The sequence below is a fragment of the Empidonax traillii genome, unplaced genomic scaffold, assembly GCF_003031625.1.
Source record: "Empidonax traillii isolate 1590-97213 ecotype Southwest subspecies unplaced genomic scaffold, ASM303162v1 scaffold106:size2091409, whole genome shotgun sequence".
Taxonomy (NCBI): Eukaryota; Metazoa; Chordata; class Aves; order Passeriformes; family Tyrannidae; genus Empidonax; species Empidonax traillii.
In genome coordinates, this window is record NW_020955299.1 from 1,072,750 (window position 1) to 1,089,464 (window position 16,715).

Genomic DNA, 16,715 nt, shown 5'->3' on the forward strand with positions numbered 1-16,715 from the left:
CGTGGGAGAAGCAATGCAGGAAGGCAGCAGTGACCTGAACTCTGCTGGCACAGAGAGAGACTCCAAGCAGAAATCAGAAAAAGGCAGCCTTAGAAACCTGCATGACTGGAAGTGTAATAACTCCTTAATGAGGCTGCTGTTAGGAAGCCCTTCCTGATAAAAATAGAAGAGTTTTTATCAGCAGAGTGGTGTTATTTTTATTGCTGCCTTCCTACTTTAAATTGCTGGTCTGGAAGCAGGTAATGCCACGCAGAACTCGCTTGGGGATGCTCTGGAGATCTTAGGGCTGAGAGAAGCTCCTACAGTGACAGAACTGCTTATTCTAATTTCACATCTGTGCATACCAATCCACAGGCTTTAATAAAACACAAATTAAACACCTTGAAATTCGTGGTGCAAAAAAAAAAAGGAAGGGAGCAGACACATGTTCTGAAAGTGGGGGCAAATAAAGGCATTAAGATTGCCTTTGCCAAAAAGACATGAACATGAATTATAGAACTCCCCAGAGAAGCACTTGAAGGGTTTTATTCAAAGGTGTTTCAGGCCACTTTAATTTTCTTAAAAAAAAAAAAAATTCCAAGAAGGTAAACACAAAATAAAGTGTAATCTAAAAATCAAAGGTAACAATACACATTTGTTCTATAAAAAGTCCAACAATATATCTTATGATCCAGTTATTGACAAGGTTCTTTGTTTCCTTTCTGAGCGCCTCAGTTAAGCCATCAAAAACAGTTTGTGCCCCAAAAATTCAGATCAATACCTTAAAAATGTGCATAAAAACACAAGACCAAATATCCCACCTGCCTTACATCCCCCTTTCAAAGCTTGGATCAATTTTATTGCTATGCAAGTATTTACAGTGTGTACAAAACTATTGCTCATAGAGACCAGTTTAATTCCCTCTTAAGAACATCCTGTTGTCCAGCTTTTATGGGATTCTTTCCCTCCCTGACTCAACCCCGCTGGCCTCTTCAGGTCTCATTATTAGTGACTGCTCATCCTGGGCTAAAAACCTGCTGATGGAGCTCTCAATTTGTTTATCCCCTTCCAAATATCCTGTTCCCTTTTGTCTGTGTATAACTGATCAAACAAGGCAAGCTGGGGGGGGGGTGACCCTCCAATGCACTTCCAGCTAATCTGTCTGGTTTGCTCGAGGGAAAAGATGATCTTTCACAAAGGTACCATTTTGTGGTGTAATGAAAAAAAACAGGTGCAGAAAAGTGGGGAATAAAGAGAAAAAAAATACTTCAGGTTCAAACTTCACTTAGGAGAAGTGAAGTTGCCAGTGTTCAATAGGGACTTAGTGCCTCGGTTTTCCGTCGATGTCATACAGACTGCAGTAAATAAATAAAAATCCTGGGGATTCTCACTCCCTCTTCAGTGGGAAGGGATTAATATGTACGGACTCACCGGAGCGGGGAAGGCTTCACAGCTTCAGCCCGCTCGGACCGTGAGGGGCTGTGACCGACCCCGGGCAGGCGGTGATCCCTCAGGGCGCTGCTCCCTCCTTCCCGCCCTTCTTCTCTCCCCTCACGGACCCTGAGCCTGCCTGCCTTAGACCCTTCACGGACCCCCGGGCCCGCCTTCCTTAGACCTTTCATGGACCCTGAGCCCGCCTTCCCCGGCTCCCTCACTGCCCCCTCACTGCCCCCTCACGGCCCCCTGGCTCCTCCCACCATTCTCCCTCCCCGCCTCACGGACCCCCCCGCCCCTCCCTCCCTCCCCGCCTCTCTGGCCCCGCCCCTCCCCGCCCCCTCGGCTCGCCTCCATTGGCCGGCTCGGCGCGCGCGCGGCCCCAGGGCGCGGCCCCGCCCCTTTAGTGCGGCGGGTCACGTGATCCCGCCCCCCAAGATGGCCGCGGCCGCCCTGTTGTTTTGATGAATAATCCCTGCGCGGGGCAGCGGCCGCGGGCGGGCGGGGGCCGGGGCTCAGGGGCTGAGGGGGGCGTGTGAGGGGGCACTGCGGACGGGCGGCTCCCCCTTGGCCGCAGCGGCAGCGGAGGCGCGGGCGGACGGACGGGCGGGCGGCGGGGCCGGGGGCGGCGGTGGGTTCGGCCGGCGGCGGTCGCCCCGGAGATGCCCTTGTGAGGCGGCCCGGGGGGCAGCGGCGGCGGCAGAGCGCGGGCTCGGAGCGGCCCCGCGGCGGGGAGGAGGATCGCGCCCTCCCTCCGGGCACCATTAAGAGGAAGGCGATGGAGGAGCTGAGCGCGGACGAGGCGAGTGCGCGGGGCCGGGGCCTGAGGGGCGGGCGGGCCCCGGGGAGGGGGCGCCGGGCGGGGCCGGGCCCTGTGCGGACCCTGAGGGGGCGCTGGGCCGGGGAGGGGGCGATCCTGAGGGGTTCTGTCTTCCCCCTGCCCTTCCCCGGCGTTTTCTCTGTCCCCCTGTCTCTGCTGTGTCCCTGCCCCGCGGCCCCCCGGCTCGGCCCTGGGGCTGGTGGCTGCTCTCCTGGATAATTGTTTATTTCGCGCTCCCATCTGCCAGGTGGCCTTTGTGTGCAGCGTGTCCCCTCGCTGTGCCCGGCTCTGGGCGTTCGTGTGTTGTCTGTGTGTGATCTAAAATACCCAACCTTTCAGCCTGCTAACACACTTCACGTCTCGCCTCTCAGGCTCTTTGCTGAGGAGCAAAATGGGCGTGTTTGTGGCCTTATATTTAATGTCGCTTCTTCTGGAAGCAGGCTGCTCAGTCTTCCAGTGCTTCCTTTGATTGCCTTTTCTCTGTTTATTCAACCTCTTGCTCTTTCACTGAAGCCTTGTAGTGTTGGGTTGTAGTGGATAAACCTGTGCCAGGGAATAACCTGAACCGTTTCTTGTTTCTTCCTTTTAAAGGGTGGTGTTTCCTTTTTGTTTTGTTTTTCAATATAGACTGAGGTTTTGTGTTTTGCTCCTATGCTAGAGGACTTCCAAAGGGATCATGTCCTGGTGCTGATCAGGATGTAAAGATTTTCCCAACGTCTGAAATCATGGAAAACTTGAAATCTCTCCTAACTTCACAATAATAATTAATGTGTGTTGCAAGCATATAAAATATATTGTATTGGACCAGCTGCAGTGCAGCCTCAGTGCTGTTCTTGTATTCCAGGGAGGATCAGAAGCTGTTATTTTTGTTTATTTAGTGGGACTGTGGAGCAGTGGCTGCTGGTGCCCCTCAGGTTTGCATTCCATGAGGTTCAGAGGTTTGGGATCACGTCTGTACCATGATTTAGCAATCCTGCTGTGTTGCATCACCGTGCAGGAGAAAATCCTTAGTGCTGTTTACTTGATGGACATCCTCATACCCCACGAAAGGAGCACAATTCCCACCTTGGGAAGAGTGGGATGGGCCAGTGGTGTTGTAATTCCTGCCCTGCCAAGGGCTCTCCAGTTGTACAGGTGTATTTGGTGACTGCTTTGTTTACATCTATCGCTGACCTGCCCCGCTGGTGAGGTGTTTTGTGATTAATTTTAGAATTATTTGACCAAAGGGATCCAATGGTGAGGTGTTTTGTGATTAATTTCAGAATTATTTAACCAAAGGGATCCGATGGTGAGGTGTTTTGTGATTAATTTCAGAGTTATTTAACCTGAGGGAGCTGGATTGTGTCCCTGCTTGGCACTGACATCATCAAAGCACTGCATCGAGCTCTGAGGCTGCAGGACAGGACAGGACAGGAGTTCTCCAGGGGGGAACTCATCCACCTTTTCTGGCAAAACGTTTGTCTCCAGTGACTCCAAATTTTCCAGGTCCAGCAAGGACCAGGCTGACTGGACTTTTAGGTGATTGCTTGAGACAATCTTGTATCATTTTAAGAGAGTCACAATGTCCTTCTTGTTATTAATGGATCCCTCTCTGGAAAGGCAGAGCCAAGTCTATTTTAATATTCCTGCACATCTCCACTGTCCTTTGGCACAGTGGATCAGACTGTGTGGGAAAATCACCTTCTAAAACCTTATCTGTGTCTTCTTTAGGTTCAAACTTTTTATCAGGCCATGACTAAAGGTGAAAGAAACACTTAGTGGAAGTTTAGAGTAATTGCCAGGCTCTTCCAGATAAGATTATCTTCTTCTATCAAACCATAATTAATTAGAACACTAACAGATTGCAGCTTAAAAAGAGGAGAGATGGATACAATTGGCAATGGCTTTGGGATTATAGGGGATGTTTGAGCTTCAAGGAGGTGTTTTCCACTGCTATCAACAGTGTCTCTCACTGCTGAGCAGAAGTTGTCATTATCTACAGACCAGTAAAATATTTAGGAGGGGAAAAAAGAAATTTCCTTTTTAGTGTGTGAATTTTATCACAATAGAGAGCACAAGATGAGAGCAGGGGCTACACAGAAAAAAAAAAAGGCAGAATCAAGCTAAATGTGGCGTGAAGTGGGAAAGAATGATGTTAATTTATCATCTTCCAGCATGTACATGATTTTTGAGTAGCGTGTTCTGAGCACAGAACATGACCAGTGTCACCAGAAAATGAAGCATTGCTTAAACCAGTTTAGGATGCTCTAATGAATACAAGAAAAATGAAGTTACCCGTTCAAACTACTCTTTACTGCACAGAAATGTCTTCAGGGTCTCACTGAGCAGTTGCCACTAAAGCAGATATTGATACAGAATTTTTTTTTAACTGGGACTGGGTGAGATACAACTTTCCTGGCTGTGGATCTTTACTGGCCTGTTGCAGAATTACATTATCACTTAACCAGCTCTAACAGGGGGCTGTTTTTACATTCCTGGTTGTGATGCATCCAGATAACAGCTTTTCAGAAGCCCACTAAGATCAAAAATGTGTTTCTGAAAACTCCTGTTCAGAGTCCAGACACGTCCAGCAAAGGCTGTGCTGGTTAAAAACCACCATGCTCCTTCCATCCAACCAATTAGGTTTATTTTGTTACAATTAAGCTTTTAAACTGTGTTCTGGAGCCCAGCTCTGTAGGGAAGGTGGGCTGTGGAGCAAGCAATGCCCTATGATAGTTAACAGGCAGTAAGTTGTCACTGTTAGGTGACAGTGGCACAGCTGCAGGTATTTAGTGCTGAAATCAAGGGCTGGGGATTATTCAAACACCCTGAACTTCCTGAAGGAAATATTTGAGAAGCTCAGCTTTGTGCTGTTGGTGGTGATTTGGGAAGTCATCCAGTCCAAAAGGGGATCAGGTCACTTGGAGCTCCCACAGATCCCACCCGTTATTTGGGTTATTTGGGTTATGTGAAGGCAGCAGGTTGGGCTCTCCTTGTGTTGTGCCCACCTTCCTTCCTCTCTGTTCAGGGAATCAACAGGATAGAATGTCCCCATCAATTTTAGGCTGCACTTTTGCCTTTCTATAGTGTAATGTCTTTCTTTCTCCTTTTTTTTTTTTTTTTTTTTTAAGCTTAAAACTTCCTAATCTTCAGATCAAACTTCAGATTCCCTTGAGAATTTGATATAAACCTAAAGCAATATGACAGCTCAGGGTATCCAAGATCCAGATCTGCTCCTCTGTTTGCTCAGTGTACCCTCAGTTGTGAAAGCTGCCTCTGTCAGCAGGGAAAAATAGCCAGAGTTTATTTATGTTGTAACGTTGCTTTGTTCAGCAGTAAGGAAGGGAAATATCATTTACCATCCTTAAAGGGGCAGGGGGAAATGCTGTCTGAGTTTCAGGTGCAGTGTTCCCTCAGAGCAGCTCAGTGTCCGTGCAGGGTTCTCGTTCCACACATCTCGGGGCTGTTGCTCAGGGCGGGTCACAGGCTGGGGGATTGGCCCCTAAAAAAGGTGCTGATTGATGGGCTGAGAGTGACAAATCCAGGGCAGAAGGGTTGTGTTGGAGCCCTCCTGTTGGGGCAGTGCTGATTGCAGCTGGGTGTGCTGTGACTTGGGCACTGAGCTGGCCCAGCACTGGAGGGGAAGGAATGTCGAGTGCCACGAGTGACCTCAATTATCTGCCTGGGACTGGGAGATGATGGAGGGGTGACCTTGTTTGAGTGGCCAACGTTGGGCTGCACTTGAGAATAAATTGATAAATATATTGGTGATTACCTCTGCCTTTTTCTCCTCACACACCTCCTTCCTAACATCAGATTTGGGACTTGCTAGCAAGGATGACTGTGGGCAGTTGTGGAAGAGCTTCACATCATGTTAATCATATTAAAAGCGAAAAAAATGAATCTTCATCTCTCTCCTTCAGACCCTGCTGCATACATGGACTGCTTGTGTGTGTATTTTTTTCCCCATTCCTCCCTTTATCCTAAATGCTTAGTTATGGGGCTGTTTAAGGGAGAGGAAGCAGCTTTTAAAATTTTTAATCAAACCCCCAACTCAGAGAGATTTCAGTTCAGCTGGGTTGTGTTTAATTTGGTATTTTGGGAGCATTTCATTTGGATTCAGCAGTAGGGAAAACAGATATGGGGACATGGAGCTGACATTTTCTTATACCTCTGGGGGCTGAGGTAGTTCTATATTTTATAGATGGATGAACAGCTGAAAAATTAAGATGTAAGGTACAAGTGGAGAGGAGAGAGACCCTCCTATTTATTAATTTTACTTAAGGCAAAGCTGAACAATTTATTTACGCTCACAAAGCTCCCCTATTTTGCTTGACAAGGAGGAGGGATTAAGAGATTCTATTCATAGGCATTTTTTTTAGGTCTTAAATTAAAAAAAAAAAAAAAAAATCCTTCCACGTTGATGTGGTGACACCTGTCGTGGAGGGAGATGTAGTTGCAGACACTGTTTTCCCACAGTTTCTGAAGTCTGATTTAATTTGATGTGTTTTTCCTCCTGTTGGAGGAGGTTTCACAGGCCATTAAATGGTGCAGGAATGCAGCGCAGAGATCGACTTGACACAAATCTTTTGTTCACTCTTCCACTTGCCTGGCAGTTCTTTAGGATTATGAGCAGAAATGAAAACTGTTAAGTTGTGTGCAATTGCTTGACTGTCATAATACAAAGAGAATAACAGGAATTGCTCATTTTTGCAGGGGGTTGACACCCTCAAATAGGATACTTTTATTTTGGGCCCTTTTCAAGCTGAAGGTGTAAGCTTTGGGAACAGATCCTGTTTCTCATTTATGGAAACCCGAAGCACTTATAAGTTGAGTTTTATTAAGTTATATTTTGCCTGTTTATTCCTTGTGCTCTGCCATCCCATACAGTTTTTAATAAATTGGTTCATAACAGTTTTCTGAAGTTGGGTTTTGAAGGCAGATCTTCTTTGTCTTAAAAATAAAATACTGGTTTTAGGTTCTGTGTGGTGGAACATCTGTAGGTGATGAGAGGATGTTTTTTACTCTGTCTTTACTCCTCAAGGTGCTTCTGTCCAGCACATGAGTTGTGTGGTTTTGGTGCTGCAGTTCTGTTTCGGATTAACTTGGACATTGGTGGTCTTGAATAACCTTCAAGCTGGCCCTTCTTCAGCACAGGTGTCTTGGCATCATGACAAGTTAAAGGTCGTGTCCACGTTGTCCCTTTTATCACAGTAATGCAGTTCATCAGATGGCAGAATAACCGAGGGGCAGCGGTGCAGGTTTTGAAAGTGCTGAGCAGTGAAATGTCTTACACAACCCCTGCAGGGACAAGCACAGCCTCCTCCAGTGCCAGTGGCTTCCCAGGGCAGCAGATCCACTGCCAGTGCTGGCACTGAGGGCAGGGGGGTGTGACACAGCACCCAGGAGCAACTCTCAGGTAAAGCTGCAGGGTTTGCCCTCCTGCTGGGAGAGAGGGCCCGGGGCAGCTGGGGGAGTGTGTGCACGTGTGGGTGCACAGAATGGGCTTGTTTGGTGCATTCCCTGTTCCCTGTGCACATGTGGGTGCACACAGAGCTGCTCATGTGGTGTGTTCTGTCCCTGTGCAGATGAGGGTGCACACAGAGGTGTTTATTTGGTTTATTCTGTCCCTGTGCAGATGAGGGTGCCCCCAGAGCTGTCCCTGTGCAGATGAGGGTGCCCCCAGAGCTGTCCCTGTGCAGATGAGGGTGCCCCCAGAGCTGCTCACACGCTGTGCTCTCTCGTTGCAGATCCGGCGGCGGCGCCTGGCGCGGTTGGCAGGAGGCTCCTCGTCCCAGCCCACCACCCCCCTGACGTCCCCGCAGAGAGAGACCCCCCCGGGGCCCCCCGTGGTGGCAGCAGCGCCGGGGCCCTCACACAGCCTGGGCCTCAACGTGCACAGCATGACCCCAGCTACCTCTCCCATCGGTGCGTCAGGTAAGGCTGCACCTCAGACCAACACTGGCACCGGTCACACCCCTTCTCCTCAGAGCATGCACTGTCAGTGCTGTCATTGCTGCTATTGAAATTAACTCTCAGAAACAGTGATTGAGGGCTCTTCTTGTTTTCATTTTCCAAGTGATAAATGGGTCTCCATTTATTCCGTTTACAGCTGTTTTCCAGGTGTAAATAAACTCCTGGCATTTAATATGGGTTACCAAAGCTCGTGATACAGTTTAATGTTGCACAATGTTAGGGAGAAGATCTGCCAAGGAGACAGGAAAAATCCCTCTCTGGTTTTGCAACACAGTTTTTATTGATTGGTTTCCAGGTCCATCGCAGCAATCAGTCCCAAGTTCATTTTTGATCTTTAATTACGAGCGTTCGGCACAATTAAAAATAGCAGGTTGTGACTGTGCGTGGTCAGTGTAAGAGCGAAGTATTTGCTTTCTGCTTTGTGTTACTTTGCCAATTCACTATTTACTGGAGTGAATACAAGCAGGGTGCTTACAAATGGTATTTATTTCAGAACATGCAAATAAGAGCTGATCTGTTCAAATCAGACATGCAGCAAGCAGGGCAAGTTGGGAGGGTTGCTCTGCAGAGGGGTGAAGACAACGTTCCTAAATTTATAACACATCTGGCCTAAAAAAATTGATTTCAAGTTGTCTGTCTCGGAAATCAGAACAAATTGGCATGTTTACCAGTTTTGTGGTCTTTATCTGAAAACCTGAATTGTTTTGCCTGTTGTGTTTCTCAGCTGAGAGGTTCACAAAACCAATCAATGAAACAAAATATCAGGATTGTTCTAACCAGGCTTTCAATATGATTTCTAATAAGCTTGCAGAATTCTTTATCGTTTACCTATTTGCTCTCTGAAATGCTGCTGTTTTCCCTTTGGCAAATAGACTAATTTACAAACTTAATTCTTGTAGTTTAGTGACAGTGCTGTTCAGAAACACCTAGGGGTGACTCCTTCCTGCCTGTCCTGTTGCCTTGTATCCAAAGCAGGACAGAGAAGAGCTATCAGAAGCTTTTCCTGAGAAAATCTGATTGCAGATGGAATTTAACACTCTGTATTGTCCTCATGATTACAGACAGCAGCCCAGCAGCAGAGGTGACTCTTTTATTTAAGAACAGTGCAGAGTTCACTCTCTGTGTTCCCTCAGCCTGTGGCTGCAGGACTATTTTAATCCATCCTGGGCTGGATTCTTGCTGAAAGGAGTATTTCTGTAGGAGTATTTCTTGCTGAAAGGAGTATTTCTGTCTGTAGCAGCTTTGTGGCAAGATGGGTCGTGGAATTAACCCAAGTGAACACTAACCCAGGAAAAACAAATGTTTGGTTTTCAAACAGATGAGATCCTGATCCATCCTAGTGCACCACTGGATAAACAACAACACCAGCAGAGCAGGAGGGTTGGAAGAAATGTCCAGGGGTTGGCTGGTGGGTTTCTCATGGTTTGAGGTGGTTGGACAGTGAAGACCTCGGAGATTTCTGTTTTAAGAACCATCTGGGCAGTTCCTGACTGTGCAGACCAGATTGGCTGATGCCCAGAAACAGGAGTTACAGTTTTTGCTTCCTGCAGTGCCTTCATTGCAGCTTTTTAGCCCTGTGTGTCTTTTTCACACGTTAGAGGGTAAGAGGTGGGGTTAAATCGGGGAAAACTGGCCATAACAGATTATCTGTGTGTTTATGTAGCAGAAATGAAGACTCAGCTAATGCTGGGTGGTTTGCAGCAGTTCCTCCCAGCAGCATAAAGTGACTGCAGAGGATTTGAATTCATCTGGACATACAGAGCAGCCCCAGCAGATTGGTGTCCTTGTAAGCATGCATTGTTCTCGAGAGTTGCCTGTCATGGTGAGATCAGACTGAGGCACCAGTTTAATGGAGAAGATGATCATTATCGTGTATGTATTTTGAAAATACTTTGAGGGACCTAAAGACAGTGTTTCAGTGACAACTGGAACTTTGGGTGTCAGGTATTTCACTGAGTGCCTGATGCAGCAAAGTGCAGGTGCAGGGAAATTCTGGGAGATTTGTGTGAAAAGGTGGTGGGTGGGATTGAGGGGGCCTGGTAATGAGAGCTGCAGCATCACTGTTAAAGCACATTTTCCTGGCAGGGAGAGTCAGATCCCAAGGGAATGCAGAACAATGCAGTCCTTTGCCCTGATAAGCCATGTTTGCTCTGGTCTCTTTATCCACTGACTTAACCAGAATTTTTGGGGGAAGAGGGAAGAGGAGAGATGAAGAACTCAAGGAATATTGTCCCTTTGTGATTGATGATGCCCTGAAGTAAAATAAGGCTGTAACTGGGAGATCTTAAATCAACTGCATGCTGGAATTCCTCCTGACTTCAGCCTTCCCTTGCCACTGGCAGTGTAGTGCTGCTGGATGTTATCCCTGGGGAATCTGCAGCCTTGAAGTTTTGCTGTTAAAAGTTGCTTTTCTTTAACCTGACTGACCTGAGCAGCCTTGCTGAGCTCAGACACTGCCCTTGATATCTGCATCTCCCTGCTGTTGGGAAGTGGTGCTGAGCTTTGGTGGCAGAACTGGAGTGTGCATCACCAGAATTCCAGGCCTGCAGGAAATGGGCATTTAGAACTGAATTTGAGGTTTGCCTTGACTTTTTCGTGCTGTCTGGGTGAAATCTTTTTGCAGACATTTAATACTGGCAAATAGGTAGTTCAGTGAAATCTGATTTTTCTTGGAGGATCTCAGTTCCAACCTCTGTTCTTCTTTTCACACTGAACACCCAATGAGCTCAAAAATGTTGTTTATGAATGGTAATACCCAGCTATGGCCCTAAAGTTACTCACCAATAACCCTTGTTACTGAATGCAAGGCTTGCTCTGCTTTATTTGGAGTTACAGATATAACTTCCCTCCTCCCATGCTGGTGTCTAACACTTCTCTGGAGAAGATTCCCCTGCAAAGGGAGTCCATCTGTTCATCCCCTGACACATCAGCCCTCCTCCAAAGCCATGATGGTGCTGGTGTTACACTTGGTACATGTTGTTAGGACTTCCTGGGTGCTTATTTTGTTCTTGTGGAGAAGAAGTACTGATGATTCCCCAGTAAATTGGTGGAGGGTGTGTGTCCTGTGTCCTGAGCCAACTCCTCTGTAAATGGCCCCAAGTCCTGTTCTGATGGGTCAGAGTTTGGAGGGCTTTGACAAGGTCTGAAGCAGACAGAGCAATCTTATGGAAGGTGAGTTTTTATGGGAGTGAACCTGAGCTCCCCGTGGATGCAAATGTAGCTTTGTTGTGTGTTTGATGCAGGTAAGGATTCCTGGTACCAAATGTGATCACCTGGAGTTAACTGAGTGTTATTAGCACTTATTTCCTAATGCATTACTAAGAACACTGAACAACTGGATTGAAAAGCAGCATTTCCTCTCCTTTTCCATCCAATAACTTGTGGTGCCTTCTCACCTCTGTAGTAACACCCTGCTGGTGTTTTCTTTAGGAGTTGCCCACCGAAGCCAGAGCAGCGAAGGAGTGAGTTCCCTCAGCAGTTCTCCATCCAACAGCCTTGAAACCCAGTCTCAGTCTCTGTCTCGGTCCCAGAGCATGGACATTGATAGTGTCTCCTGTGAGAAAAGGTAACAAATGCAGCTTGTGAAAGCCAGCAGATATGGCACAGTGCTGATGGTCAGACCTCTTCCCAGGCTCTGCCCTTTCTGTTAATGCAGTGGGGCTTAATGCTTAAAAATCAATGCTGGTTAGACCACTGTAGTGCTTGTTCTAGTCTGGCTTTAATGGGAATTCCTGACCTAAAGTGGTAAAAGACAAAGCATTATCTTAGACATTAAGAGATGAGTGTGTCTGGTGGGGATAATTCAGCTGCTCTGTTTAAAAAGGAAAAAGCTGTGGGATGTGATGGCTGTGCGTTGCCTGCTAGAGGAGTTAGAATACCTGAGCTCAAAATAAATGGAACATGAGAAGCTTTTATCAACCAGTGATTTTAATTGCTGGTTGTGCTTTGGGTTCTCTGCTGCTTCTACCTGAGGGGACACTCCTTCAGTCAGCATCTTACAGGCTTCTTATTTCCACTTGCAGTATGTCCCAGGTTGATGTGGATTCGGGGATCGAGAACATGGAGGTCGATGAGAACGATCGCAGAGAGAAGCGGAGCCTGACGGACAAGGTCGGTGTGGCTGGATGGAGAGGGAGCAGGGCTGAGCTCCGTCACCTCCAGGCTTTGAACCAGCCCTCAGGTGTCATCTGTAAACAGTTTCTTCGCTGCATTTTCTCATTCAAATTCGTGTGAAGGAAAAATCAATCAAAACTTCCAATATCAAGTCAAAACTTCCAATAGCAAAGCTGCATTTTGATGTCTCAGATTGGTTTACAAATGATATTTGAAAACTCTGAACTTGTTCTGTCTCTTCCAACAAAGTGAGCTCTTAATGCCCACATATATTTTTTAATACACAGCAGGTCTGAAGAACGATTTCTTAAGAGACTGAAGATTGTTGCATCTTATTTGTGTAGCATTTGATGGTCTGCTCACAAAAGTACTGCTTCAGATGTTATGTGTGCTGGAGTAATGCTATGTAATAGGGTTTTCCTCAGATATTATAAGAAAATACATAAGCAGATTTAGCTATCAAGGTTTAAAGAGCTGGTAGAACCCTTTAAAGTAGAAAAAGCAAGCAAGTACAAAGCTCTGATCCACTCCTGGAATCGTCCTCTCTGTCATTTGATTTTAAAATCAAATTTTTAAAAGCCACCTCTCCTCACAGCATGGGGGTAAATCACTTCAGTGCTGTTCCTTTGGGTGCTGTCGTTTTTTCAGGGGCACACTCAGAGCTGCCTTAGGATTGCAGTTCCTCCCCTGGAACCTTTGGTACCCTCTGTGTGGGACCATTCTCGTTAAAGAAACTCGTTTTTCGTTTGGAGCACAGTTTACAGCACCTTTCTTTTTTGGGAGAAAGGGGAACAAGGCAAATTCTTGAGCCTTTAGTCCTGTCCTGAGTGCATTGAAGTGAAAGATGTCTCTATCTTAGGCAAGATTTGAAGCTGGGAAAGACTTGGGGAAGTTTGCTTCTTCCTGTGCTTTCATTTTTACAAGGAGCTCTTAAAATAACTGTGGATAATGAAAATTTGAGTCCCCAATTAATCCCTTAAAGCAGACATTATAAGTGTCTGGGTTCAATTTCCCTTCATAAACATACTAAACCTGCCATCCAGAGTTAAACTGAAGTCACTTAAGGGAGATCTGTACCCGACTGGGACTTGACTGATAGTGCCAGGCGAGGTGTTGATTGTTGCTTGTTGCCCCCCAGGAGCCCCTGTCGGGGTCAGAGGTGTCTGAGGAACAAGCTTTGCAGCTGGTCTGTAAGATCTTCCGAGTGTCCTGGAAGGACCGGGACAGAGACGTCATCTTCCTCAACTCCCTGTCTGCCCAGTTCAAGCAGAACCCAAAGGAAGGTGGGCACCTTATTTCCCTGGAATGGCACCTTCCCATCCCTTTGTTTTTCCCTTCCTCTCTCTTGGCTGCAGTGAATTGTCTTGCATCATAACAGACATCTGGCAGTTAATTCGATAAGCCAAGAATTCCTGATTATTTTAGATAACAAACTGTGTTTTCTCTGGTAGCTATAAATATACCCCAATTAAAAATGCTTATTTTATGTGTGTAGGGGGTGTATGCATGTTTGTTGTGTTTTTGTTTTTTTTCCTTTCTTTATGACACAACTTGCCCAACTCAACAGCAGGGTGGGAAAATATGAGTGGAACACACAAGGCAATTTAATAACCAACAATAGCAGCATGAGGTCATCTTTGATCCTCGGTATTTTCCATAAAAGCTGTATTTTTGTGTAGCTGTAATTCCAGAACCTGGTTAATACAGACAGAGTGATAATTATAGATGTGTCAGCGTGTTGGTTTTGCGAAAAGCAGCACTTAATTCACAGAAGTCTCTTTCTGCCCTTTTTAGTTGAATTCCCTGCTAATGTTTACGTCTCTGACTAATGTGTAGCTGCAGACACAGATGAGGACACTGACTCTCTTCTTCTTAACAGTGTTTTCAGATTTTAAGGACTTGATTGGGCAGATTTTGATGGAAGTGCTGATGATGTCGACCCAGGCAAGGGACGAGAACCCCTTTGCCAGCCTGACAGCCACGTCCCAGCCCATCGCCGCCGCCGCCCGCTCTCCGGACAGAAACCTCATCCTCAACATGGGCTCCAACCCGGGCAGCAGCCCCATGTTCTGTAACGTGGGCTCCTTTGGTTCCAGTTCTTTATCCAGGTGACTTCTGATTATAACTGAATGCTGCTTGCACTTGAATATTGGTTGCTAGACTAGAAGAGAGAGAGGGGCCTAGAAGTGTCCCAGGAACGATAAATAGAATGGATTTTGAAAGTTTTTCACTCTTTTCCATGTGAATGTTCCTCCATTTCACCGTTTTTGATTACACTGCCACGGCTAGAGGTGTATTTGGTAGAGCCAAGCCCTGTAACTCTTTGCTGCTGAGGAGTATCCCCACCTTGCACCACGAAGGCCGTGACTCTTAGAGGTGTATAGATTGTGACGTAGTTTTGTTCAACAACAGTAGAAAGGAATAATGTGTGTGAACTGCAGAAATATTGCTGAAGAGTCATCAGAAGAGCAAGGACTTCTCTTGCTCATTTATCTTTTCCACTCTTTTTCTGCATATCCTAAATCATTGCTTTTTTTTTTTTTTTTTTTTTTTTTTTTTTTTTTTTTTTTTTTTTTTTTTTTTTTTTTTTTTTTTTTTTTTTTTTTCTTTTTCCCCTGTAACTGGTTTAGTCTCTATGGGACTAGTCCAGCTCCTCCTACCAATTTCACAAGCTATGTACCAATGACTGGTTCATCTCTTACCCCACCAGCCAGCTCAGTTGCCAGCACAGCTGTGCCTCCCCTTCCTGTCAGCTCTCACCTCACAGCCACAAGCCCCTCCTGGACACAGCCGCCTTCTCCGAGGTACCGGCCCTACACTGTGGCCCATCCCGGAGGCTTTTCCGCTTCTTCCACCCCCCGTTCCTTGAGTATTTCCATCCCATCCGGTTCTCCAAGCCCTCCAGCCATGCCAGTCATCACATCCAGGCAGAGGCTCCCGGCCACGGGCCCAGCTTTGCCTCCCGCTTCTCCCGGTGCCTGGCGCAGGCGTCCCTCCCTGCCGAGCAGGATCCCTCCTAGGTACTGCCCAGGGCAGTGTGGGGTGTGCTGTGCAGGGGGGGCACCGTGGGCAGTGTGGAACGACTCGTGTTCGTGCTGAGCTCACCCCACTCACCCCGAGCTGGTGTCTGTGTTTGGTTTGCTCTAACAGCTCGACTCGCTAACCCGCTGCCTGTGCCACGACGTGCCACCTGCTTGTGCCAGCACCTGAGGTGTGAGGGGATTACTAAAAGGAGCAGTGGGGTTCCCGTTGCCTCCTCTTGGGGCATCCATTCCAGTTGAACTGGGAGCTTTCCTTTCAGTTGGGTAAACCAACCAAACCTCCTGCTCTGAGGAGGTTTCCTCAGAAGGGCTTTGGTTAATTTGTTGAAAGCTGTTACTTGCTGGGCTGGGTCAGATTGAATTCCCTGGTGCACAGATTTAAATTACAGATCAGCCTATTTCAGAGTGCCAGGCCAAGTACCACTGCATTTCCTCTGTTGGCTGCTCCTGGAATCCCTTGTCCCTGCAGGAGGGAGAAAAGAGCACACAAGGGTTTGAGATCATCGCTTTAAAGTTCACTAGCTTAGGATGGTGATACTCATTATTCAGTCATGTCTAAGCATTCCACTTCACTTTTTACTGGGTCTGAAAAATTCTTTTTCAATTTTTGGGCTGTAAATCTGTGGTGTTTCTGATACCTGAATAACGTGTGGCAGTGTAACAGAGCATGTTAGTATGGTCTTGGTTTCACTAACATGGAGTTACCCACTGCCTGCATGTTTACAGAAGGTGATTTCTGACAGACTTAAAAGCTACCATTTACTTTTCCTTCTGGCTTGAAAAGAATCTGATGGCCTTTTCCATTTTTGTTGTGGTAGTTTGTACGACAACCCTTTCTCCCTCCTCCTCCTTGCCGTTTCTGATGTGTCTGAGGACAGTAGTGACGAAGACAATGAAGATGATGATTTTTCTTGTGTCCAGTTTGGGTCCAGGTATCTGAGAAAGAGAATGTAACCTGCATGTTTGGTTGTTTAGGAACTAACAGCCTGTGTAGTGTCAAGTGATCTTCAAAGTAAGGTGGGGAATTAAAGCAGGGAGGTGACTTGGCTGCCTCGTCAGGGTGGTGTATAAACAAGTGTCATGAGTGCAGTTAGTCAGCTCTTTTTGAAGAGCTGAGCAAGGTAAATGCTCATCATCCTGTCCCTTAGTGAGCCTGGTTCCTGCAGTGCTGCTGGAGTGCAGCTCCTCCCCAGCTCTGGGAGCAGAAGGAATTGTGTTTGCCCATGGCTGTGATTTTCACTGGCTGGTACGTCGTGTTTGTCTTCCTGGGAAAAGCTGGGAAATGAGGACAGAGGTTAACATGTGGGAATAGACACAGTGACAAATAAGCAGTGTGACTTTGAAGATTCATTGCTGCCTGACAGCTGAGGATC

At 46.8% G+C, this 16,715-nt stretch overlaps 1 protein-coding gene across 3 annotated transcripts in view; it reads left to right on the top strand.

The window, feature by feature from the left end:
- The first annotated feature begins 2,080 nt into the window (after positions 1-2,080).
- Positions 2,081-16,715, top strand: part of UBE4B (ubiquitination factor E4B) — a 35,942-nt gene continuing 21,307 nt past the window's right edge. Inside the window, exons 1-8 of one of the 3 annotated variants that reach the window (XM_027882507.1) lie at positions 2,081-2,215; positions 7,963-8,149; positions 11,618-11,753; positions 12,211-12,298; positions 13,440-13,584; positions 14,181-14,409; positions 14,932-15,321; positions 16,161-16,274. In XM_027882507.1, the coding sequence (XP_027738308.1) occupies positions 2,192-2,215; positions 7,963-8,149; positions 11,618-11,753; positions 12,211-12,298; positions 13,440-13,584; positions 14,181-14,409; positions 14,932-15,321; positions 16,161-16,274 (1,313 nt within the window). In that variant the 5' untranslated portion in view covers positions 2,081-2,191. The remainder of the gene's footprint in view (positions 2,216-7,962; positions 8,150-11,617; positions 11,754-12,210; positions 12,299-13,439; positions 13,585-14,180; positions 14,410-14,931; positions 15,322-16,160; positions 16,275-16,715) is intronic. The other 2 variants (XM_027882508.1, XM_027882509.1) reach the window with 2 other exon arrangements.